We start from the raw sequence: 27,974 nt of genomic DNA on the forward strand, positions 1-27,974 counted from the left end.
AGTAAAATGTTTCGATTTATTAATAAAGGATAGTGTTAATGCACTTGTAGTTCAAAAAAAAATTCGTACTTAATGGTACAGGTTCGGGTGCTAAATGGTACTCCAGAAACCTCAGGGATATGAAAAAACAAAGAGACAATCTGTATAAACAATTTTTAAGAACTAAAAGCGAAAGAAGTTGGCGAAAATACAAAACTGTAAGAAATGAATACTCGCGTAAAATAAAACAAGCGAAAAACCAATCGATTCAAGATGAACTGGAAAGAAACCAAACAAATGGTAAAGTACTATGGAAAACGATCAAACGATTAACAAGTTCAAATGCTGCCAGAGAAGACTCCGTCTTCTTCGACGGGGTTGAAATCACGGATGAATCAGAAATTGCAGAGAAGTTTAATGACTTCTTCATTGACAGTGTCATGGAAATCCATGACAGCATTCCGACTGGTTCTAATTTCTACTCAGATCATGTGATTTACAATAGTGGAAGTTTAAGTTCATTTGAAACAGTAAGTAATGAAGAGTTCTATGAAATCGTAAAAAATATGAAGTCCACTGCTTGTATCGACAATGTTTCTTTGAATGTATTTAAAGATTCTCTACCGGTAATAGCAAATCAGTTGAGACATATTATAAATACCAGTCTACATTTAGGGAAAATACCTTATACGTGGAAGCGTTCGACTGTTATTCCTATTCAGAAAGAGAAAAATGCGAGAGATGCTAAATTATATCGACCGATAAACATGTTGGAAATACAAGAGAAGGTACCTGAACTGGCAGTTAAAAAGCAATTTCTACTTTTTATTGAGTCAGAAGGAATATTGATCGACGAGCAATCTGGATTTAGAAAGCAGCACTCAACGGAGTCCGCAGTAAATTTGATACTTCGAAATTGGAAGATCAATATGGAAAACGGTAGTTACACAGTTGCAGTATTTCTGGACTTCAAAAGAGCTTTTGAAACAATTGATCGGCTAAAGCTGGTAGAACTATTGGAAAGAATAGGTATCAACGGAACGGCTCTAAACTGGTTTAAGGACTACTTAAATAGCCGAATGCAAAGAACAAAATATGGTTCATCTTATTCGAGATTTCGAGAAAATAAACTAGGTGTCCCACAAGGAAGTGTCCTGGGTCCCTTGTTATTCATATTGTATATTAATGATATGAAAAACTGCCTAAGATATGGTCGTCTTAAACTGTTTGCTGATGATTCCGTCTCATACTGGAATGGTAATGACTTAGAGCTTGTCATTCAAGAGGCAAATGCCGATTTGAAAAATATCGCAGAATTTCTGAAACGTAGAAAATTATGTCTAAATATAAACAAAACCAACTGGATGGTTATTGGTAACCGGAAGATTGGAGTTTGTCCAGATTTGCTCATTGATGGTTGTGCCATCGAAAGAGTGCGCCAAGTCAAATATTTGGGAATACAAGTCGATGAAAAGCTTAATTTCATAGCCCATATCGATTATACAATTAAGAAAATCGCCGTGAAATATGGTATACTCTGCCGAATTAGCCGATACATGACTTTCTGGTCAAAAATAATTTATGTGAAATCAGTTATAATGCCACACTTCGACTATTGCGCCACAATATTGCTCAATGCATCTGATACACAAACAAATCGACTGCAAAGAATACAAAATAAAATAATGCGAGTAGTAATACGTTGTAATCGATACACTCCTAGTGTTTTAATGCTGGATATTCTTCAATGGTTGTCAGTTAAACAAAGGATTGCATACAACAGTTTAATTTTTATATACAAAATGAAAAATGGAATGTTACCATCTTATTTGATGGAAGGCCTGCAGTACGGGATCGACATACACAGATACAATACCAGAAGAGCACAAGACTTCAGACTGCCCAACACTAAAAAGGAGATTAGCAAACGCTCTCTTTTCTACAACGGACTGAAAATGTTCAACAATTTACCGCAGAGCATCAAAGACAGTGTCAATATAAGCACCTTTAAGAAACTAACAATACAACACATAAAACAGACTATTTGATAAAAGGACCAATCCTAAAAAGGATCATAAGAAAGTGATGAAGATCTGAAAAAAATCAGATATGAAATTGTACGGTGATGGACATACGCGGGAGTAAGACGAAAAAGTCGTACAGAATAAGAAAATAAATGTTAAATTTAAATATCCAAAGGATAAAATGTCCCTCCCACTTCTAAAGCAGCGTATGGGGTGGAGGAAGGACCCAAATGGGCCTAAGGGACCATCACAAAAAAATTCAGGGTGCCCTGACCATTGGCAAAAGTTTTTTGCCATATTAGTTCTCATTTCACAGTTTGTAAGTACAAGACAAAGAGAATTCTAAAAGTTGGTCTACTACCCTAAAGTCATTGCATACCTTAAGGCGCAATTTTTTAGTTTTAGATAAATACAGTGTTTTCGTCATTTTTAACAGATAATTACTGGATAAACATTAGTTATTGGACAGATATTAGTAATTTCATGATAACCAGATCACGATCCATTCAGAAGATAAATATATCATTTAGGACTATAGGGTTCAATTATACCCATATAATACATTTTGGAAAACTTCTTCTTAAAAAAATTGAGAGTTTTGAAAATATGGAATTGTGAAGTTTATATTTAACTCATACGATTGACATATTAGAATAAATATTTTTTCATGTAAGAAACATTTTAAGCGATTAAAAAATATCTTCAAATAACATTTTGTAAAATTTTTCAAACAAAGTTCAATAACTCTAAAAATAATTTTTTTAAAATTTGTTGGAATAACTGCACTGATGTTTTATTATAGTTGGCGCATTTTTCTGGAACATTTGATATTGTAAGACATTCCTGTTTCAAGATACAGTGAAGAGATCAAGTATCCCCAGGCAGGGACGGGATAATGTCATAGTCATGAGCCAAAAACTGCGACTAGTGACCCATTCTTTTTCTCACATGTCGTTAGTTTAAGATTTTTTTGAAATGAAAGCATGCTATGAATGATTATTTTGGTAAAGAAAGATTTTTCCATTCTGTCATTGATCATTGAAATCTCCAATATATCGGTCATGACATGATAGTTAAAATGGTTCATGAGAAATATCACCAATGTAATTTTTTGCAATTTTGTTTGCCAAACAGATTTTCAAATATACTACGGCAAATTCTAACTAACCATAGTGTGTGGCCGAAGATTAATTCTCGGTTAAACGAAGTGAGATGACGCCCATTCGGCATTCGGTTATACATTCGGCAGGCACAGCATCACCACCAGCCAGTCGAGTTGTACCGTCGGACAGTGAGGACAAGAAGTGATTTAGGCTCAATACACATGGTCTCCCGATGCCCCATTGAGGCAGACCTGCATAAAAAGTATAAAAAAATGACCTTCCTAGACGCCTTTTATTATTTCCATTTGGTTCCCAAATTTCATTCATTGCCCACTCTTCTCATACGTGACATATATTTACATCACGTGAATATGAATGGTATTTACATTCACATTATCGGAATATTTCTGTCATGACATGACCCATGACTGATCATATTTTCTTGGCTATAGTGATCCAAAATAAATTTCACCGTCAACGTGAATGAATGAAAATTTCCATGCCTGTCTCCAGGGATCAAGTATCCTCATTCTCCCTTTCATTTTTCGTTTTTTGTCAAAGTTACGGATTTGACTCGGGATTTTAGCTGAGCGCGCACATGTCCGATTGCTTCGGGTTTGCCGCTACTTACGGTCATATGAAGAAGAAACCAGTACAGCTCAAGGTTCCGAGAATTAGATATTTTTAAAATCCTTAATTATATTAAAAAGCTTATTCTTTGACCAAATCAAATAAGGTAAATCTTCAAAACTCTTGAGTAAATTAAATAATAAAACTATTGCGCTTTGGCAAAAATATAACTAATTTTCAAAAGTGAAAGTAAGAGATATAAATTTTACGTTAAAATCGGATTTTTGGGAACTCGATCCAAAACTAAAATTTTGGCTTGAAATTTTGTTCTTTATTTTAATTTTATTATAAGTTGAACTTGCAAATATGAATTTCAAATTATGAATCTGATTATGATTTTTTTTTTATTTTGGATCGCAATTTCGAAGCATTGTTGTGTTTGAATTCTGCATAACAATTAGGTTTAAGAACTTTGAATCTGAATATGAAACCAATTTTCATAGTGGTTTTTTATTTTCATACTTAACTCGGAAAATACTTTTCATAATGAAAAAATAAAAATCATATTTTGAATGAAATTCAAAATCAAATCCCAACCAGTCTTTCAAAACGGCTATACATTTCTAATTTTTAAATTATGATGATTCGAACTATCAATCAAATATTTTAAACTGGATAAAGAATCGCAAATAAAAACAGAAACACGAATTTAATTGAAGTAATATGGAATCAGAACTTCCGGAATGATTTTAATGTCATTTGGAATCTATAATTAAGAACTTGATTTCTATTAACAAGTTAGAAAATTCTTGAAAAACTGTAGCAGAATGCTGAATTTTTTATTAGTTTTCTAGGGTTTCGCATGGGTTCGCATGGGAGTCAAGATGGTTACTCTTAAATATCGTATCAAAATTTGATAATAATTTAAGATTTTGAGTGTAGAGTAGAAAACCACGCTTGCTTATTCTGGTCCCTCATGGGATGCCATACGTACTCTTCCCTTCGTTTCATGATTTTTTATTTTTCCTTTAAAATTATTTTAAACAGTTGGAATTGATGGTGATCAGGAAAAAAAATAAAATAAAATACGATTTTTCAATTTTTTCATACATTAATTGTTGCAAATTTGTATCTTTATGAAACGAAGGGTTAAGAGAACATGTACTCTTTTTCGATCGAGAAACGGATGTAATCTTCTTTTAGTGACATTTTACCAAATGTATTCTTTTTTGTTGATCTTTTTTGTTTTATCAGAAAAATCTATGATTCACTTCCATTTCATAAGGTTGTTTAACATCTAAAAAACTACGGAATGAACACAGTTTACAAAAAATTACTTTTACATGTTGTTTTCATTAACATGCATTTTTAGTCGTAATAAAGTGAGCGCTATAAACGCCTTTGAGTATGCAAACAGTAATTCATATGTACACAGTTTAAATAATATGCTTAAATGCTCACACATCTAAAATAATGATTGTTAAGAAAATGTACACGTCAATAAAAAATGCTCGGTTATCACGGTTTCGAATTACAGTAGAACCCCGCTCATTCGAGGTATTAGAGGCATCTTTAGAAAATACGAGTTTGTGCATCGTTTTCCTTCTGTTTTGCATACTATCCAAGCGCAAAGCTCAATAATAAAATTGATCTTTTTTTTTGTTTGCGCATATATTACACGACTTATGCCTAAGACAAATAGGTCCAACTTGGCGAAATGGATCTTGTATCAACTTGATGGCTAGTTATGTAGTTTCTCCGGACTTTTGGGTAAATGAGCTCAATGTACCTTTTTAGGTGTTGCAGGATTTGGTAACCCTAGTTAAACCCCCAAACCTCCCCTCGCTCCTATGGCCATGGCCCGACAGACTTTTAAAATCAGCCGGTTTCATTAATGGGCACTAGAAATCGAGATTCAGGAACGTAAGTGGAGATGGATTGGGCACACGCTGCGAAAAGATGAAAGCGAGATTTGCAGAGAGGCGCTAGATTGGAATCCATAACGACATCGAAGAAAAGGCAGACCCAGAAACTCGTGGCGGCGAAGCCTGGCCGCTGAAATGCGAGCTGTTGACGAGAATCTTGACTAGGACCAGGTGAAGATGCTGGCTCCGGATCGTCAACAGTGGAGGTCTTTTACCACGGCCCTATGCACCGGAGGATCGGCGAGGGATCATTAAGTAAGTAAGTAAGTTTTAAAAATGCAATTTCAGAATCCTAAAATATCTATTTTTCCAAAGCTCGCAAACAAACAGCTCTCCTGATGATGCCAAAAAGCAAACGGGTTGTTGAATTGGATAGAACTACTTTTTTTCTTTGTATAGTTAGAGTGCTATTTTTATAGTCATTTAATGATAAATTTGTGATATTTAAAAAATAAGGACATTTTCATTTAGTAAGCCCGTATTGGACAAATGGATGGGAACACTATCAAATGGTTAACTTTGAAGATGGAAATAATGGGAGGGCCTAGGGGAATGGGTGAAGGTAAAATTTCATTTTGTATTTTTAGGCTAAATTTATTTAGCAATTGTTATAATTTTTGCCCCTAAATGTATGCAGTATCTTTGTTCTTTTTTCGATTATAAATGTTATTGAATGAAAACGTTAAAAAGCAAGGTAAAATTGATAAACTACCATTCGTTAATATTATGAAGGTGTTTTGTATCCTTTATGATCAAGAAAACTCGTTAAAACCGTCCAATATTACCCCAAAGCATCAAATTCTGAACAGATAGGAAATCGATTTTTAAATCAAATTTAAAATAGTCCAATAAATCTCTTCAACCATGATTTACATTCAAAGGAGTCCAGTACTGGTTTAAAAATATGAAACATTCCACATTCCCCATAACAGAAAAAATGATCGAAAAATATTGAAAAAAGTTATCAATATTACCCTTGATTACAATACATTAAATATATTGAAATTCTTCAAATTAATAAATATTTTGTTGTGGAAGCATCATCATAAGGAAAAATAATGTAAGTAGTTGGGAAAGAAAACTGTACAAAATATAAAATTAATTTACAGCTTTGAGCTGACTGCAACTAAAACCATACGGGAGTTTGCCCAAAAGAGCTCCGAAAAATAATATCCCAACAGAGCTGTTATTTGATGATTAAAATGAATTTATAATGAAATACACCTTTTGTAACGATTTTTCTCCTGGCTTCTAATTCCGGAAATATTTTATTATGAAAATGATGAATTTGACTAATCGTGAAAAATAGAAAGTACTTGAAGGAACGAGGGTCGTCGAATCATTCTCAAATTTGAGGATTTGATTGGGTTCACTTGAGAAGCCGTTTGACCAAGTTTGGCGACATTCAAGTTTTCGTCCAAACAAGATTTTACGCTATGCCTTCACGCATGTTTTTTTAAGTAACACCTGTTGCCTATCAGGAGTAAAAATAAATAAGAATTCACCCTAAAAATGAGTGTGTCCACTAGATTATATGGTTAAAATGTGTATTAATTTGAAGGTATATAAATGAACAAGCGCATTGTTCTTCGTTGTATAAATTTGAATAGTATGTATTTTTCACTGTCACACTTCCAGAAACTATTCAGTATGGTTGTTTATCCAAGTCTTATTTGTCGAGGATTATAATAGTTTATTGACAATGATTTTTAACAAACCTTTAGAAAAAACTCAGCGTATTTTTTTAACTCATGGGAAAGAAATCTAAATAACGTCAAGACTTGACAATCTGTTTTCATGACATCGCAACCATTTTTAAATTTTTTTATTCACTTGTGTTTTTATTGCTGATAATTTTTCTTTTTGGTTAGGTTTGAATTCACGTCGTTGAATATATTTATCAGTTGAATATCAGTTGCTGTTTCAGGAAATTGTTAGGTGATATCTATATTATTTTTCATCCTATTTTTGTGTACCATAACTGTTATATTTCATACAAAAGTCCAAGGAAACCTATGAAATATGAATGTCAGCACAGTATATTCGCGTTTCCCAATAACGTCAAAATTCTGGTGAAACGTTAATAGATCGTATCACTGCGCGTGCACTTCCTCGAAAATATCCGAGCCGCACATTTAATACTTACGATTGATGAATATGAAGCAGTTGGAAAGCATTGCAATTCATCAATTCGCGTTCTGATGTTTTCGAGAGGCTCCAATAACGTTCAATCGTCGAGATCGTTGTTTACTTTATATACATATTAAAAAATGGAAAATTTCGGCCGGGAGAGAGTTTGGGAACCCTGGATCGAGAAGAACGTGTTTTTTAATCGAACTAATTTTAAGTTGAATTTTGTACGTTAAAACTGTATCTTTGTTAGTATCATTGGGGTGAAATAACGTGTGAAGTGTGGGTGCATCCGGATATAATGGAGTTTTAGTGTTTGGTTCAGCAGATTGCAGGTAATTTATGTTTTTATTTTGTATTTTGGCATACTTTGGATCAACGATGACGACGTTTGTTTGGATTTTCGAGTTCGAGCTATCTAGATAAGCTCGAAATTTAAAAACAAATAGAGATGGCGCGATTCAAACTTTGAAAAGCTCATCACATTTACCGATATCATTACAATGCGTTACATCATTCGACATTCGCTTATACCGACATCTGGTGAGTAAAAATATATTTTTGTTTAACGACATCTGGTGGATAATTGAAAATAAGTTTTGAATTTCTAATCGACTAATAACATTTTGAAAATTATGTGATTCTAGATAAAAAGTATACGGTTAACCATTTTCGACTTAATTATATTTATAACAAAAAGTGTGATTACAAAAATATGACAGTTTATTAAAGCTAATATACCTGGCAGATACTTTAATTTCAAAATATTAGTCTTCGGTTTTTGGTAATGAGTAGAAACTTTCTGATGATAACAGCTTTCCGAAATATATATTGGCAAAACTTAAAGAACGAATCATATTTTAAAACGGATACACCGTACTATTCTGTTGACAATTTCTTATACTGTCGGAAAACCTGTTTCGAAAATGTTTTGCTAACAGCAAACCTAAAAAGCTATAGTTTATCGGTTGCGTCGTTTTACTTAAATGTAAGATTGCATTCTATGTTACATCGTGCACGGCTAAAGTGAACATTACTTCAGCTTAATCATTTTAATTAAATAGTTTAAAATTTTGGGGTTTAATTTGAATTTAGGTTTACATATGTTTGTAAGATCTCTCCAAAAATAGAATATCCCACTCCCTATCAAAATCTATTACTGTTTACTTTCCAATAAGATTTTTTTCCATACACATAGTAGGTAGCATGACGAAAAAATGTCACGATTGTGTGCAGCCACGGAGAATAGTTGGATCTACAGATTGAGGAATATACAGAGGACAGGTAGCAAAACCATACTCCAGGTGAGTGATTTTTAATTTTTGTCCTTATCAATATTAGGTAAATTGTAATGATTGTGAACAAAAATATCCACAGTTTATGACAGTTTTTTAATTGAAAATACGTTAATATGACGCGATTATTTGTCCAATATAATATTTAGTATCATGTCATGATCATATTGCTCTTAATGTTTCCCAAGTAACAATTTTAGCTTTATTATGGTCAGCAAAATATCGTTTGGACTATCGCATTAATCTTCATAAAAAGCTAAAGCGCATTCTATAACATCACCTGGACTCTAATAAAGCCAAAATCAGGCTATTTGGCCCTACCCTAGAAACGTCATCAAGACATATAATTGTTGGTCATAAATGTTGGTCGCCAAAGCTTTTAAAAAGCTATTATAAAACATGCTAGAATTTTTTGTTTTTTTCGGTTCTGTCAGTTCTCGGAGTTTTTTTTTTATTTTTTCCAGCAACCATAATGGTTGATGAATGATGATTGCATTATTCAGATATGATTTGGTAAAATTAATAGCTAAAAATCCAATGTTTTAACCATATATTGAGCTTCTTTTCTACTGCCAGTCAAGATTTTAGGTAAAATGTATATGAAATAGTATCTTAAAATAAATGCGCCTCGTCAAATCTGATGGTCAATCATGATGGAATTCATGGAAAAAGGCCTGAAAAAATATTTTTCAATGCTTGCATTGTGAATCCATCAACATGGCGTCATTTTGTGCCCTTCGATTTTGCAACCAACATGGCGTGAGTCAATTCATAGTTTTATTATGGTTTAATGATGACCCCAAAAAAAGCTACGATTTGACGTTTCTCTCGCAAGCCAACCAATTACACGCTTAGGATGAGTTCCTCATTTCTGAGTTGTTAATCATTAGTACAGTAAATGAGGACAGACTTTTTTAATAAATAGGGATTGGTTGTGAATGACCCGTGGAATAAATCATGAGTTGAAGTCAAATTTCGTTGTCTGACGCCATCTTGAAATCCAAGATGGCGGCTTCTGCTGAACTTTAAAATGTTGTAAATGACTTTAAATCGCATGAAACCCCAACAATATGGGTATTGAGTGAAAGGGCTTAACGAGTAGAAGTCGAATTTCGCTTTGAGACGCCATTTTGAAATTCAAGATGGCGGCATCCGCTCATCTTTTAATGCTGTAAATGACAAAAAGTCGCATTAAACCACCTCTATGCGGGTATTAGGTGAACGGGCTAAACTAGAAGAAGTCGATTTTTTTTCTTTCCGACGCCATCTTGAAATCCAAGATGGTGGGTTCCGATAAACTTTGAAATGCTGGTAATCACTGGAAATCGCATGAAAGACCCACAATATTGGTATTTGGAGAAAGGGCTAAACTAGAAGTCGTATTTTGCTATCGGACGTCATCTTGAAATCCAAGATGGCGGCTTCCACTGAACTTTAAAATTCTGTTAATCACTGAAAATCACATGAAACTCCCCCAATATGGATATAAATTGAAAAGGATCAACGAGTAGAATACAAATTTCGATATCAGGCGTCATCTTGAAATCCAAGATGGCGGCTTCCACTAAACATTAAAATGATTGAAATCACTGAAAGTCACTTGAAATTCCCACAATATGGTCATTGGCTAAAATGGATTAACCAGTTTAAGAGGAATTTCTCTATCAGACGCCATCTTGAAATCCAAGATGGTGACTTTCGCTGAACCTTAAAATGCAGGATTAACTAAAAATTGCATGAAACCCCCACAATATGGGTATTGGCTAAAGGGCTTAACTAGAAAAGTAAAATTTCGCAATCAAGTGCATCTCGAAATCCAAGATGGCGGCTTCCACTGAATTTGAAAATGTTGTTAATTACTAAAAATAGCATGAAGCTCCTACAATATGGGTATTGGGTTAAAGGGCCAAACGAGTAGAAGTCGAAGTTTGCTATCAAACGCCATCTTGAATTGGGGTATTGGGTGAAAGGGCAACACTTAAAGCATTTCAGAGAAACGCGAAATAAGATATTCGACTTCTATCGTTTAGCCTTATTATCGAATACAATATATTTTGGGGGTTTCATACCTTTTTCATTCATTTACAGTATTTTTGAGTTCTGCTGAAGCCACCATCTTGGATTTCAATATAGCGCCAAAAAGCAAAAATTAACTTCTTATAGCTTATCCCAATTCAAAAATATCCATATTTTGAAGGTTTCATGCGATATTCAATGATTTATAGCATTTTAAAAGTTTATCGTAAGCCGCCATCTTGGATTTCAAGATGGCGTCAGATAGCGAAATTCGACTTCTACTCGTATAGCCCTTTTACCCAATACCAATATTGTTTGGGTTTCATATCATTTTTAGTCATTTTCTACATTTCAAAGTGCAGCGGAAGCCGCCATCTTGGATTTTAAGATGGCGTCAGACAACGAAATTTTACTTCTACCGGTTGATCTCTTTCAACTTATACCCATATTGTAAGGGTTTTATGCAATTTCCAGTCATATACAGTATTTTCAAGTTGAGTGGTAGCCGCCATCTTGGAATTTAAGATGGCGACGGACAACGAAATTCGACTTCTACTCGTTTATTACTTTCTCCGAATAACAATATTAAAAAGGTTTCATGATATTTTCAGTTATTTACAACTTTGAAAATAAAAGCGGAAGCCGCCATCTTGTATTAATGATGGCGTCAAGCAACAAATTTTGTCCCTCCTATTTGAACCCTTTCACTCAATACTCATATTGTAGAGTTTCATTCCACTTCCGGTAATTCGAAGTTTTCTTAGATTTTTATAATTTTTTATTATTTCAACTCAAAATCAACACACAGAACTTATCAAAAATTTGTAAAAATGGGAATTCCTATTCAAATATGTGCTATCTAATCTGAGCGTGTCCTGTTTTGACGTCTTGATCGAGAACTGTCACTAAGTTTTATGGCGGTTTAATAATCAGGCACTGAGTGCTATTATAGAACATGCAAAAAAAAGCTTGGAGCAAACTTCTAAGTTTGTGTTTTATTATAGTTTAAACGTAGCATTCCTAACTCTTTCTAAATAACTAAAACAGTATGTTTAATGGAAGGTTTATGAGAGTTTTCAGAACTATCTAAAAACAGATGATCGATTCAAGAATATAAGCATTTTGCATGACCATAATAAAACCGTCATAAAACGAGCTGCACAAAAAAAGCCATAATAAAACCATAATAAAACATCGAAATGCTAGTTGGCTGAATCTGTGTTACTTGGGTTCTGTTGATGTAATCTTACTCAATTTTAAACACAGAGTTGTTTGAAATGCTTGAAAAATAATACATAGATGAAGGTTTTTTTTCTTTCTTGAAATATCTCCTCGCGTTGATTCAAGAAACATAATCGGATGATATTTTCCGAGATATATTCTTTTCCTTTTTATTCACGATTCGATTCAGTCTAGCCACAGCTGTCTTGCTTAAAATCCTTAAATATCAAAGGAAGTGACTTAAACAATTAGATATCTGTATTCGGCCACTCGGTTAAAATCTTTGTCGGTACACTGAATGGGATCAGTTAACAATCAATATTAAAAAATTGGATATGAGTTTTTTTTAGTACGTTGTAGTAACAGTAAAACATTAGTTTGATAAACGCCGCAAAGTAGGCAAGATTTTTATTTTACATTAACTTTCGAATCTCCCTTTCGGGCGCTTAAAGCAATGAAAATATTTATTAGTCTCCTGAGATCTGGTTATCTATCATTATTTATATCAATATCGTTATATTGTTCAAATATAACCAACTATGATTTTAATTGCAGTTCAAGGTTTTTTAGCTGAATAATGCGAAGTCATCATGAAAACGAATTATCTATTGGTCTTAGTTTAGCAATGTCAAACAAGTCTTGTGATTGCCAAATGGAGAAAAAAATTGAAAATAGTTAAATTGATTTTCATTTCAATTTTAAATGGAGCTTAAAAATTAACAACGAAAGTCAGTTTACTGTCTTGATTAAAGTTTAAAAAAAAGATCAATGCTTTAAGGAAAAAATGCCTTTTTTTAGATATTTCGTTTGGTTAAAATAATGATAGTTTTCACTTCAATAACATAGCTCAGATTCTTTTTATTTAATTTAGAGCCTAGCAGTAGAAGAAAATTATAACATAAGATCACAACACAGTCAAAAGTGTCTCCATGATCATATCCTTTAACCCCTATTCCCAACAAAAATTGATTTGCTAGGATGCAGAGGTGACCTCGGTCCTAAAGCATGATTTATTCTATCATCCTTTTTTCTCTTTTCAATTCTATCTATTGACTACTAGGACGTGGCCGGCGCCGTTATTGATGCTTAAAGAGAGAGCATCAATTTTGGGCATTGTGAATGTGCTGTCAGTCCCAGACACCATTCATTTGACCCTTGAACAAAATTGGTGGCCTCGGTCAATCACGGAGTAGCAACCATTGGCGATGTGGAATTCGTTCTACTGAGCCACGCCTGCGATCATGGGATTCGAAATGTATTTGATTCAATATAATCGTACTACCAATAAACAGTTTTTATGAAGTATACTGAGGAAATTCAACGGAATTGTTCAATATTAATTTATTACTAAAAAATATAATGAAGCATTTCGGGTTCAATGTTTAAAGGTGGATGTGAGTAGTCAATCAAGCTAAGCTAAGCTATGCTATTAGAAAATGGAAAATTTCGGTCGGCTAAAATAAATAAGAAACCCCAAAAGATGACTGATTTATTGATGTGATTTTCTCGGCACGAGGGACTTTGATTTTAGGAATTATGATTAAAAGGGCCATTTCCTTTTCCCGGCCCTTTACAATCATGCTTGACCATCGTTCTATGCCTGACCATTGTTTTTTCCTATTTTTTGACGCTGGGACGTTTAAAACTGAACCCAAAACGACGTCACGAATAGAAAACTTTTCAAAGCAAATTTCTTCTTCTATATTACTTGGATAAACGTTTTAATAATTTCACGTCGAAAAGCATAATTGTCGCTGTTTTTGGTGGTTGAAGAAATAGAATAAAAGACAAATGGTAATTTTCTATGTTGAATCCTGAATCAAAAATCAGCAAGCGGAAGAGGACCGAAAAAAGGTTTTCTACAAAGCCGGCCGAATGAACCTCATCCAGAAAGCGAGACCCTTCCAGGAATCCGTTCGGTGTTCTGGTGTTTTTCATACTCCGGATTCAAGTCAAGCTTCTATTTTTTAAACGAATAGCTCTCAATCTAGATTCTTTGTATGATTAGGAAAATATCACATAGCTACCGTAGGAAGAATAAAATAAGATTAATTAAAATTGTTCTAGTTGAAATTGTTTCCGCAGATCTTCTTAACAATCAAATTGTCATGGTTGCATAAAAAACTGAGCCATAATTGGTCCTTACTGTTAATAACATTAAATCAGTTTATTAGTGAAAGGAAACTTTTCTCAGCGATTATGCAGTGAACGAAACGAATAGCGAAATAAAGATAACTGTTTCAATTCTTGAAATAATGTCTTCAAAACCCTGAAATGGTCTTCGTGTTGCATTTGTGGCAATTGCGTTTTAGACAGTCAACTTTTTTCATTCAATTTTCGTCCAAAAATCTCTTTCCTGAATTGGTTTCAATACTTCTAACAAGTGAGTGCTCATACCATTAGCAATTCACGTAACCATTAAGCTTCGAATCAGCGAAAAGGCTTTTGAAATTCCTCAGTGCCGTTTAACGCCTCCACGTATCAGTGAGCATTCGGCAACGTAATGGCATATTAGGCAGGGTAATCAATTGCAGACTCTCTGCGCCGTGAGTCCAATCAATTGCAAAATTGATGATGTGTTCTCCGATAGCGACATTATCCAAGCATGAATCAATTGCAGCGGGGTGTGCTCATGTAGCCGCTAATTAGCAAGCAATAAAACTTTACCCGGAAAGCTGAATGAAATTTCTATGAATGAACATGTTATGTATGTATATTTTATCATCATACAGTCCGTAATTTATTCACAATGCCAATCAGGAACATTTTAACTCATCAATACGTACTTTCGCCCGCACTAATTGGCAGCAATTTCATATTTCAGTGAGTTGCGGAGTTCGACATTTGTGCCCGACATTGGCAACAACCATCATTCGGATGTTTTTAAGAATTTGTTTTTTATATTAGCCTTTTCTGAATCGTTTCGTGCATTCAAATGGAAAAAGTTAGCGAGCATTTGTTGCATTGGTACTTCGCTGCTGATGTCCGCTTTTGTTCAATTTTTTTCATGCGAAATTAGTTCAAATGATAAAATAGCAAATAATGAATTTCCAGTAATCCACTGTTTTGAAAGAATTCTGGGTAGTAATAAGTTGATTTGATTAATTCAAAAGATCATTTCAAAAATCCCATATTTTCTCCCGCTTTGGAAATTACATTTTGGCTGAACAAGAGAAACAACTATAGGGTGTCCCAATATGTCCAAGCGCGATTTTGATACAACCCTGCTTTTGTGGAAGACGTTTAAACAGCTGATTTCTGCTGGGTGTTGTTTTTTTACAGTTTAATTTAAACTCTGTGTATCGTGAGCTCCAGTTTTGATAGTTTTCGAGAAAATGAGAAGCATTTTTCCGGAAAAGCGCAAAATTTTTTCTCTAAATTTTACTTAGTCACTTGGCGAAAATAAAAGAAGTACGAATTGGCGCGGTCCAAATTCCATTCAGAAGTATGAAGAGAAAGCAGCATCGTGGGTCGTGGACAAAAAAAAATGGGTGAAGATCGGGTCCGGTGAACAAAACTTTGGACCGGAATGTCACGCGTGCAAACGCCAGTAAGAAAACTGTCTCAGTTGAGGGTGTGGCGAAAAAGTGGAATTCTCTCGCAGCACCGTCCATCGTGCCAAGGTAAGATTGCGTCTAAAGACATATAAGAAACAGAATAACCAGAAGTGGAGTCAAAAAAAGCTGCTTCTGTCAACGACGAAACCTATTGCAAGTTTTATTCCGGGTGACAAATACTACACTGTTCGGGATGGCCAAATTGTTCTACAGACGGAGACATCAACTATTACGGAAAAATTAGTCAAAAATTCCGTATGCAAGTGCGAAATCAGACCGAGTCGATTTGGAGTAATTTTTGTAGTTCTCAAACCCTGGGGTCTCAAAAGCCTCATCTTGGTCCAAAACTCGTCCATGATTTTCTACAGAATTTTTCAGTATTGTTTACACGAGTAAATTTGAACGTTTAGGTTTGTATGGGAAAATTCAATATCTTGTACTGAAAAATCAACATCATTTTTATTTCTTTTGTGGAACCAAGCCAGCTGATGGTTTTTGTGCCAATTTATAAATTCTTAAAGGAAATTTTCCGCTTAACAACTTGTATCTTATTAGGCAAACAAGTTATTAGCTATTTAACAGGGGTTTGTCTTTTGGCATTGATAAACAATCAATTCAATTGATATCACTGCTGGGTTCCTAACGAAATATTGCATGACTACTTACAATGCAATACTTCGCAAGGCACAAGCAGTTGTGTCAATTGAATTTATTGTTCAACAATTCCAAAAAACATACCCCTTTTGAACAGCTAATAACTTTTTGCCTAATAAGATAGTTATACTCTTCGACAAAGCTGTTCAGCGGTGAATTTCCTTTGAAGAATTAATAAATTGGCAGAGAAATAATTGACCGTATAGGTTCCACAGAAGAAACAAAAATCATATTGATTTTTCAGCACAAAATATTCAGTTTTTCCATTCAAGCTTTAAAGTTCACGTTACTTAAAAATTCTGCAAAAAATCATGGATCAGTTTTGAACCAAAACAAGTCCCCAGGGTTTGAGAAATTCGAAAATAATCCTAAATCGACTCAGTCTAGTGCGGCATGCTTTTCGAGCTATTGACGTCCTATAGTGCCTGAACCATAGTCTGCCGTCCATGATCCGCAAACATGATCACCCAGTACTGTTTTGGCCTAATTTTTCATCAGTCCACTATCCAAACGACACGAAGGATTCCCAAGCAACCAAAATTCACATATTTACTTGAATGATTCCTTTGAAAGTTACATATTGGCTGACAAAGAGAATCAACAGCCCTATTCTCATGAGTGAACATTATGTACTCATTAATGAACTTGAAAGTTGCAAAAGTTATTAAAAAGTACGTTGTATGTGACTTATTTTGCCGAATTCCCATAAGTGAACTATATGCACTCATTAATGAACTTGAAAGTTGCAAAAGTGTATGTACGTTGCATTATATGTACGTTGTAAGGGACTTAAGTCACATAGAAGGGCGCAAAAGTGCTCAAAACGGGATTTACTAAGTCACATAAAGAGCATTGAGGTGCTTTCAAAATCACATCACACTTCGAGCTTTTGTTTCGGTTAGAACAACATCTAGGCGTGGTCTGGTGGTAGCGTGTTTGATTCTCACCACGAAGTTCGAGGTTCGATTTCCAAGTCAGACAAGTTTTTTTTTCAAGAGGTAATTTGATACTTGAGTGACCATTCTGATGCGATATATGTAGGAAAAAAGCAATTGAGCAAATAATCGAGTTTGGAATCCGGCGCCTGGAATCCTGGCGGCACCATATACTGAACATAGTAAATAATCAAGAAAAGGTGATATGAACCAATGCCAAGGATGCAGTTGAGATAAAGAGATAATTGTTTGCTTAGTTGCGATTATTTGGAAGCTGAATTAAAAGGTCGCTGGAAGCTGAATAAAACTTGAACTGAACTGACTTGAAAGTATCAATAAGAACTTAAATTTTGAGCTGCTTGCTTGGGAAGCAACCAAAAATCCCATAAAACAGGTACAAAAAAGCTTACTCAGCCCCATCATTGATATGAAGTACGTTCTATGCAGCTCCCTTACAAGAATCGCAAAATGAGCAAAAATCTCTCTCTATCTCCACTGAACCCTTGGCTTCGGTTTATATCACCTTCTCTTGATTATTTACTGTGTTCTGTACAGCGGTGCGTAAACTCGCTTCGAAAAGAATCATTCGGCTGATTTCTTCTGAGTTTAACTTGTTGTGTGCAGATTGATTTTATCTTCGTTCCAATCATTACGTGATTGCACATAAAACGAAGAGAACAGTTCTGCATTGATGTTTTCCATGCCTCGCAGGAATAAAATCACACCAACGAAACAACAGAACGAAGCTTACCGTACACGAATGCACACTAGAGTGCCCCAAATGGCCCGACTTTTAAAAAAGTTATGCGCTGCAGGCTAAAATTGAACCTTGGCCTAGTTCAAGATCTCATGCCAAATTTGGGCCAGATCGGATCACGGGTAGGGGTCGCTCAACGAGCCTGAAGTTTGTATGGGATTTCGAGACATTTTGTTCGGGAGAAACATGAAAAACCAGTTTTTCATCAATAACTTTGGTTCCCGTCGGCCGATTTCTTTCAAAAACGGGTTTTCTTAAAGCCTAAATTATGAACAATATTTCATTCGAAGACTGCATTTCGATAAGAGTTAAGATGAAAAAGTTATTAAGCATCTAAAATGCGCTAACTTTTTTAACGGTGGTATTCATCACTGTTAATTAGGCGTCAATATGTTCGACCGCCTCGACTCATTAACAGTGATGAATACCATCCTTAAAAAAGTTAGCCCATTATCGAAGCTTAATAACTTTTTTATCTTAACTCTAATTGAAATGCAGTCTTCAGATGAAATATTTTTCATAATTTAGGCTTTAAGAATACCCGTTTTTGAAAGAAATCGGTCGAAGAAGACAAAAGTTATTTACGAAAAACTGGTTTTTCATGTTCCTCTCGAACAAAATGTCTCAAAATCCCATACAAACTTCAGGCTCGTTGAACGACCCCTTTCCGTGGTCCGATCTGGCCCAAATTTGGCATGAGATCTTGTACTCGGCCCAAGATCAATTTTAGCCTGCAGCGTAGGACACTTCACAGGTTTTAAATTTCCCATACAAATTTGAGGCAGTCTAATTTACATGCAAAAAACCGATGATTCTCAGGTTGTGCAGAATACTATGGCCGGGGTTAAGGCCAAAGTACGGGCGCTAATAGACTGTAAATAAGATACGAGTAACATGGTAAAATGAAGTTTAATAGTTATTTTTCAAACCCTGGAAATTTGATGGCAATCGGATGAAAACTAGAATTAATTTTGTGTATGGCAATTTCATCGTGTCACCCTTTTAGCAGCCAATCATAGGCTTTCGATCGAATTTTTGATCGAAGACTTCTTATTAGCTTCAGACTGATTTGCTATGATTTTAACCACTTTTTTCAGTCTTTTGCAAAGTTTTCGATAGCAACTGCAGGCTTCACATGTTTTCTTAAATACGATTTAATATGATGCCAATAAAATGATAATTTTTCGAAACGAGGTCCTTTTAAATTTTTCTCACGTTTTTATTAGCTGTAGCTTTCTTTTGATAGAGAATGAGGGTGAATCTTTTGATTGGCATCACAAATCGTCCAGTCATGTTCCTAAGCCCCTGTTGTTATGCTATTTTTATTTTAAATTGTCAAGCATTTTTCCACCCTTACTTCTTTCCGAACTATCAAGTGAATATCATCCAAACTCAAATATTAGAAAAACATCAAAAATTGGTCATTATTTAACGAAACGGCATGTATTTCACATTGAGTGCTCTGGTCGGACATTTAGTCGCCTCATTAAAACAGTGATGAATATCACCCTTAAAAAAGTTAGCCAATTTTTGAAGCTTAATAACTTTTTTATCTTAATTTTAATTCAAATGAAACCTTCGGATGAAATATTTGTCATAATTCAGGCTTTAAGAAAACCCGTTTTTGAAAGAAATCGGTCGAAGAAGACAAAAGTACGAAAAACTGGTTTTTCATGTTCCTCTCGGACAAAATGTCTCAAAATCCCATACAAACTTCAGGCTCGTTGAGCGACCCCTTTCCGTGGTCCGATCTGGCCCAAATTTGGCATGAGATCTTGTACTAGACCCAGGATCAATTTTAGACCGCAGCGTATAACTTTTCCAAAAGTCGGGTCATTTGGGGCAGTCTAATGTAAACCCATACTTTCTTCAGTTCCTCGACTGTCTTCACTACCTTAGGTTGTTTAAGAAGGTGCTGCTTCATAATCGCCCAGTACTTCTCGGTGTAGCGAAGCTCCGGAGTGTTGAGAGGGTTGTGGGACGTTGTGGGTCTTCAGGAGAGAAAGCAGCCGCTTCTGGAGGCACTCTTTCATGCACACCTGTTCGTTCATCGTGTCCTGGGTCACGAGAGGTGCACTACGCTAGATGGCTTGCCAAATCAGGAATTTATTCGCAAATTTAAAGATCTTCTAAGTGCGGACATGCTCTGGAACGCTGAACTTATCCTTGGCCGTGAAAAACATGTTGCCGGGGATCTGTTTGAAGTCGGCCTTCACATATGTTTTGTAGTTCATGTGCAGCATTCAACTTTCGGCAGCATGTTGAGGTACAACTTCCTGGCACGGGTTTTGGCGGACTTGTTGCATCTCGTCGCCATTAGGGGCCTTTTGTACTTTGATCGTTCGAAGTACAGCCCTAGTTTTGGCCTTCTGGACAAACTTCGGCTTTAGTGAAGCGTCTTAGCCACATCCCGAACGAAGGCGTTCGAGTTTCAGATGAAGGCCCCAACTACGCGGTTGTGATTTTTGGTGTTGTACGGAATACTTTTTCCTTCACTTCTGGGCTTCCGATCGGTGGTCAATCGTTCCCCGAACCGCTTAATCACTCGCGACACCGTGGAATTCGCGATTCTCAACGTTTTAGCGATGGAACGATGCGATAGATCCTTGTTCTCGTGATGAATACGCAAGATTTCATCACGAACGAGCTGTTCTTTCGAATCCACTCCTTTCCGTTCCAGTTTTGATCACAGGTCTTTAAAACTTGCAGGATGTAAACAGTGCACTATGAACTTAATTCACCCAAATTGATGCTCCAAATTGGAGCATCAAAGTTGAACTTAATTTTGATCAATGATGGAGCTGAGTTAGCTTTTTCGGAAAGTTGCTTGAGTAGTTTTAGTCATTGGGCGACAAAACTCTCTAAAAAATTACGTCAGCGTGATGTACATATATGCTAATGTCTTAAATGTATGAAAATAATGATTATTCAACTGCATATTTCGACAGAGAATTTTTCAGTCAAAACTATGATAAAACACAACTACGAAGACATAGGAGCACTGGTATAATTTCTCATAACTGTACATAGCTTTCCGGATAGGTACTTATTGATGTCTAGCGCGAGGAAACAAATCTCATTTATTGGATTGTTCACAATCGCCTACAACGTGCTTTCCAATACTGATTTACATTACAGCTCAACTAGATTACAACTTAACAACAGTTAATCATCAGGATTAGATTTCAACTTGCATGCCATGCTGATGCTTCGATAATTCGTATGCCTATTATTACTGCCTATTCTTTATGCCAGAGGTGTACGAAGTGAACGTTATAGTTAAACTTTACACGTCTGTCTTTATGGGAAAAACTTTTATCTTTAAATCAATATGTAGAATCTAATTCAAGAATGCAGGGTAGATAAGGGCATAACGAGCACTCCTCTTTTCTACAAAAGTACGTATCATCTTAAATAAATTTTCATAAGGATTTGTTTCGCACTTCCTATAGTATTATTTTCCACCAAAAAGGAATCTCTTTATAATCTCTACAGGGATATTTAAAAAAACCAGCTGGGTTTTCAAGGGACTAAAATATTATACATTTTGAGCACCACGAAATAAGCTCTTATGATCTATAAATCACCTTGATCTTTAATGTACGCACTGCAACATGATGTACGCACTGTTTCTCAACTTTCACCATCATAAACGTTATGATTTTTCACTTTAATCAAATCCGAATAAATGTTAACAAACATGTTAGAAAATTGGGTATGGAATTAAATCCTTATTTTAATTGGAATTACATTGTTCATAATTTTAGACCCAAGGCATAATATGTTACGACAAAATATGACACTAACAAATCGAAATTTGATTTATATTCTATAGAACTAAGTATAATACTCATACTCAAATCTTAACACTCCGAAACTCTACCTAGAATCGAAAACAAGTTCAGAATTCCAAACAACCAACCGAACAACAACCTTCACAAATTCACTCACCAAGTCGAAATTTAACACATCGACAAGGTTGTAACTAAATACCAGATATTTACTATACGTGACAGTCATAAGAATGTCCAAACCGAAGTCAAAATCCCAGCATCAAATATTTGGTCACTTATCACCTTCTGTAATTAAAAATCCGATAATGTTATAACAAATTTTCTTTTCATTCAAAATATTCTTGAAAAATCCGTTTTCAGCCTCAAATTGTTTTTTTTTGTTCTTCTCTATGCTCATATCTCCATTTAAAGGGTTCTGATAAATTATCAATTTAATTTTATACATGTACTAGCCGCCCCGGTGTGCTTTGCTACACCTTCTTAACAACAATAAATTGCGTGAAAATAAATTACCCATAAATAAGTTTTTGATATATTTATAATGAGAGCTTTCACATTAAATTATTATTGGAATGCACAGAAGATTAGACAAATGGCATATTAAATGAGCGTGAAATAGTAGAATCATGTCACCAATAAGGTGATTTTTGAATATTAAAATCTCGTTTAAATGTATTTTACAGACATTTTAAAACCCTAGGCTTTTAGAGAAAATATTTTTCAAGACGTGAATTCAGTTAAAAAAAAGTGTTGATTAAACCGTGTAAATTTAGGTCAGAAATTAAGTGATGTGTTTTTTTTTCATTTATCAACAATAATTTTCAATTATTTCACCTTGATATTTCATTTAAAAGTATTTCTGAATTTTAATTATATACCAGAGGACAAACCAAGAGACAAGACTTATGAAATGTTAGGAACAGAATCAGTAGTTTTGAGTTATTTTTTATTAAACATGTTTTTAGTGTAAATTTAACTTTTTTTTTTCAACTATCTTGGCGCATTGAAGGCATTGAAAATATGAATTGAGCAGCTGTGCCAAAAATTCCCGATTTCTTGGAGGAATTCCTGACTTTTTCCGTTGGATTATAAATCCCGACTTTTCTCCGCATTTCCTGAATGAGTGGCCACCCTGCAGTTCAATCTTGTGGAACTTGCCTAAAACGTGTACTGGTAACGAGTAAGTTAAATTTCAACCATTGGGTAGAAATCAATCAAATTTTGCACACTTTCTCATTGATGTATATTGTTTACATGCTGTCAAACTCGAGGTCGTGTTTTCCGATTAAACGGAAATGAAAGTAAACTAACGTGAGTCGAGAGAACAAATTCTTTCCAAACACCTGGAATTTCCTGACCTTTCGCACTGGCAGTTGGGAAAAATGTTAAACATTCACCATTCAACCGTCTCCAGATTGTTGAAGCGGTTGACGTTGGACCACGGCAAAGAAACTGGAAGAAAACCGGGACCGGAGAATAAGAAAACGGAGGGAAAGGTGGAGCGGATGATTAAAGCAAATCCCAACGTCTCAAGCCGTGATTTGGCTAAAATGATCGGCATGTCGCAGAGCTTCGTCCAGAATGCAAAGAAGGGAACTGGACTACAGACATACAAGGTACAGAACTTCCCAAACCGCGATGAGCGGCAACAATCGACGGCTAAAACTCGGGCACGGAAGCTCTACGAGAAGATGCTGACAAAATATGGCTGCGGTGTGATGTACGAAGAAACGTATAGAAAAGCCGATTTTAAGCAAATTCCGGGGTTGGAGTTTTTCACCGGCAAGAGCAAGTTTGATGTTTACCACAAATTTCGTGTTCGCCCTTCAATACCCAAGGGCCGTTACCTCAAATCAGCTTTAGACACAGTTTTTACAAATCTTGATAGTTCTATCATAATTGATGTTTAACATAATTAAAAGCCAGGCAGAGAAGGATCTTTCTACACTTAGGAATGTAATTGGTTAATACACTTTTCTCGACACCATGCGCGGATCTACGGGGGTGGGGGGGGGGGTTTAATGGGGGTGATCACCCCCCCAAGCGGAAAAAAATTATTAAAATGGTCACAAATTTATCAACTCAATTTAGATGAAATATAACTTTTTCATGTAGCAAAATATCTTCACATTGACATATTGACATTACCATTTTAACGCGTGCATAAGAATTCAATAGCTGCTAAAAAATATGCTTGAATTGAGTATAAACAGTATGCGCATGTAAAACTTCGTGTTGGTTTCGGGCGTGCAAAAAGGATAAAGCTTGCGCCTCACTCTTTAAGGAATTTCCTCAAGCATGACAGCAGATTGGTTTTCTTTATTTATCGATATCCAGAGTTGTTTTAAGAGCCAGTACCAGAAACGTCGGTTGATAGTGAATAATTCTGAATGATTTCTTGAAAAGGCCTGGAAGAAACCAACATTTATTTTCAAGTTGATCATAAAGTGATTTCTTAAATGTTTACCATACTTGATGGTTTTCTTCAAAAAAATATTATTGGGTCCAAAGATGAAAATTTTCAATAATTGTTCTATTTTCGGCTAGAAATATTCGTGACATAATTCTGACCTTTTCAATAACACTTTTTAACTGTGGGAAAGTAACCTCAAAGTGATAATATCCTTGAACGGACATCAACGTTTTGTTAACTTAAATTTTGGAGGTTATTTTTCCTTTTATTATCCATGTATGGGGCAAGTGTGCGTAAGAACTGTCAAAAAAAAAACTCTATAGTTGATATTACTTCCAGATGTAGCAACCGAAAATCTGATCGATCAGATTGCAGACATCCGGATCTGCTACCGTTGGTCTCTGAAACATACATGCCACCGAAGATTATAAGGGGAACCATAAAAGCATCGAAATGTTTTCAAGTTTTAGTCTATGAAATATATAGGTGCTGTTTTAAAGGCTCATCCTAAACCTTACTCAACTATTGATGATATAACAAAGCTTAACGTTTTAACTAGACACTGGGTACCTCCACCACAATTTTCGTTCCCATACTCCGAGCATTTGAAAAGTCGTAGTACTGAAAAAAGAAAAATGATACGCAAGTGCAATGCATTTGGAAACATTCAAAAGTTGGCTAGTTTTTTTTCCAAAATTAAGCAGGGATATTTTTGTAAAGTCTGTCCGCTCTTAGTAGTCAACCTCACTGGTGGAGTTAATAAACCTGTTCAATTGTTCAATCTTGTTACGAAGCCACTGACTTTTTTTCAAAATTCAATGAAAAAAAAGCTGTAAGTATTCGATAAGATATAAAGAAACGAAGCTATTCAGCAAACCTCTTTAAAAAAATTAAATATAATTATAAGAAATCTAAAATTTATTTGTTTAGATACTTGCTTATTTGTGTTTTAAATGTTTATTTGTTTTAGATTGTTTTTTTGATTCACGTCTACAAATTGATATTTTAATGTAACTTCAAGAGAAAAATATGTAAAATTATTGAATAAATACATTGACGGGTTTCGATAAGTAATGAAGCAGCAGATGGTTTAAAATAGAAACTCAAAAGAGAAAATTTTCGATTGAATATAACTGAAACTTATGTGAAAGGCTTTTTTACTCGAATATTGTAATAGTCAAAATGAATAAGACGTAGTTTTAACCATAAAACCAGAGATGCTCATTTGAGTAAGATAAATCATACCATCAGATTTATTTTTGACTGAAAATAAATAAAGTACGATTTTCAAAATTAAATTGCTTATGGATTACTAATTTGATAAAAATAAACAAATGGTCATTCCATATCCCCAACTTGATAAATAAACGTAAATTAAACTTCATACCAGTGAAAAAAAAACCTTTGTCTGCTTTTTGCCTAAGACTAAGCCAGCTACAAACAGATGTACAAAATTCTATGTACAATTTTATAAATTGTTTTTAACATTATTTATATACATAATGCTGAATTCTCTTCATCTTTATCATCAACATTTTTCCTGCCACAGTTTTTATTTTTCCCAATCACTCAAAAAATTTGGACATATTTTTTTGAAAATTTACTAAATCACCCCCCCCTATGAGCAATCTCTAGATCCGCGCCTGCTCGACACTTGTAATTAGAGGAGTGTTCAAACAACTACTCATAGAAGTTGCCCGAGCGCTTGATTTCCATTTATTTGTGACATTTTCCAAACATCCATACACATCTTTTAAAACATTGAATTTTCATTCGTCAGTTTCATATTTAAGATATCACAAAACAGCCACACTTCCTTCCAGCCCACATCCTAGAGTCCTTACGCCACTGGTACGCAATCAGATTAGACGTCATAAAGCACTGTAGGTATTATTTGCACGCACAGAGCATAGTTTTACTCACTGTCTATCTAGCGAAATATCCCGGGTATCCACTGAGTTACTGATTCGCGAAAAGCCTTTTCGCTCGGATCCTATCTGCTATAAATACTGAAAATACTGAATAGTAATTCGCCATCAACCAGTGTGGAATCGTCAACCGATGGCAATTATCAATTACACGCGAAAAATATATTGGATTCAGTTGTTAATCTGATTTTCGTCCAATTGGCTTTATTCTCCAGCGCTGCTGGCACGTAACGCAGTAGGTATCATGTACCTTCACCGAAAATTGTTTCCCATGAGCGAACGAGCGAAAAATTCGAGGCACACATCCACCGGCAGAATAATATTTTCGTTCGGGTAAAGGTGATAATAATTAAATAAATATTGCCCCGGTTCTTCCTACTGACGGCTAACACAGCAAAACAGAATTTAATCCGCACGAGTGTAGTTTATATTTACCAGTACGCTCGCTTTATTGATCACAGTATGCTTTGCGTCTGAACCGTTGCACTCCGTTTTTGCACTGAATGACGTGCTAGTCGTTGTTGATGCTGCGCCCTTTGCAAAGCCTACTGCAACTCCTAGATTCATCGGCCCTAGTTGCATTTACGCCATGACAGTTTAACAATGATGATGCCATCGCCTCTGGGGCACAATTTTCGGTCTGCTTATCGCTCAACTAGATTATAGTACCGATTGTGTATAGTTTTAACCCAAATATTATCTGTGCCGAGTCCCTTTTGTACCGGCCAGCATGATCCAGTAGGTACCTATGTTGGAGATTTTTGTCCGTTCATAAAAGTTCAACTCTATTTTGCTCTAGCACTGGACAATATAACAATACAATGACAATCGGAGATAAGATTGAAGCATAAAATGCAGTGTGGTAGCACATTACAATGACTAATATACATGTAGACTGACGACAAAAGGGAACTTGACTGCATGCTGACAAAATATGAATAAACCCAAAAGTTGTGCCCCGGGAGACACCAATTCGTTGGGATCTGATAACACAATTGACTTTGGCATGTTCCGACAATTTTGTCCTTTTTATCCCCACAGAGTTATTAAATAGTTCTTCAATTGTGAAGCCGCTTCTTCACAACTTATTGGCGTTTCACATGACAGCTGTCTTAATTAAAAATCGTTATTTTGTTTATATTTTTGAAGCCATTACATATTACAAGCATAGTTTTTTTTTTCAGAGACAAAGGCTGAATATTTGTCTTGTGGTTCGTATAAACGTATTCGTTAATCTATTTCAACATCATCGATAAATTATAAATAAGAACATAAAAGAAGTGATATTTTGCTTTGGTCCAGTTACACTATAAAATCGTTCAACAAAAGAACCATTCTAGCAGGAAGTTTAAACTCCCGCCAGATACAAAAGAGGACGTTTGAAGTGTTTTCAGTTTCCTTTGGCATTTTTATTCCGGGCCATTTGCCAGTCATTAAATCCAAACAACTGCGCGGTTTTCGGTGCCATCGCCAATGAAGGTTGCCATTGCCATTGGAATGATTTAAGGCGTAAATAAATGTTTAGTTCCATATCCTATTCGGTGGAAAACGATAAGAACTGCCAGCAGTAGAACCATCGTCGCTGCCAGGCCTGCAACGTTTATGAGCGAGCATCAACGCTGGACAGTTAAATGTTGAACGCTGCATAACCCGCTCATTCTTCTGAAATACCG

At 35.2% G+C, this 27,974-nt stretch overlaps 1 protein-coding gene across 3 annotated transcripts in view; it reads right to left on the bottom strand.

The window, feature by feature from the left end:
- LOC129757287 (L-threonine dehydratase catabolic TdcB-like) overlaps nt 1-26,867 on the bottom strand; it is a 74,327-nt gene extending 47,460 nt beyond the window's left edge. The window contains exon 1 of one of the 3 annotated variants that reach the window (XM_055754455.1): nt 26,737-26,867. Coding sequence is in view for 1 of the 3 variants with exons in the window: in XM_055754453.1 (XP_055610428.1) it covers nt 26,552-26,606 (55 nt within the window). In the remaining 2 variants the exon portion in view is untranslated. Of the gene's footprint in view, nt 1-26,296; nt 26,507-26,551; nt 26,674-26,736 lie in introns of those variants that run through there. The other 2 variants (XM_055754453.1, XM_055754454.1) reach the window with 2 other exon arrangements.
- Between the last annotated feature and the right edge of the window lie 1,107 nt (nt 26,868-27,974).

The sequence above is a fragment of the Uranotaenia lowii genome, chromosome 3 (genome assembly GCF_029784155.1).
Source record: "Uranotaenia lowii strain MFRU-FL chromosome 3, ASM2978415v1, whole genome shotgun sequence".
Taxonomy (NCBI): Eukaryota; Metazoa; Arthropoda; class Insecta; order Diptera; family Culicidae; genus Uranotaenia; species Uranotaenia lowii.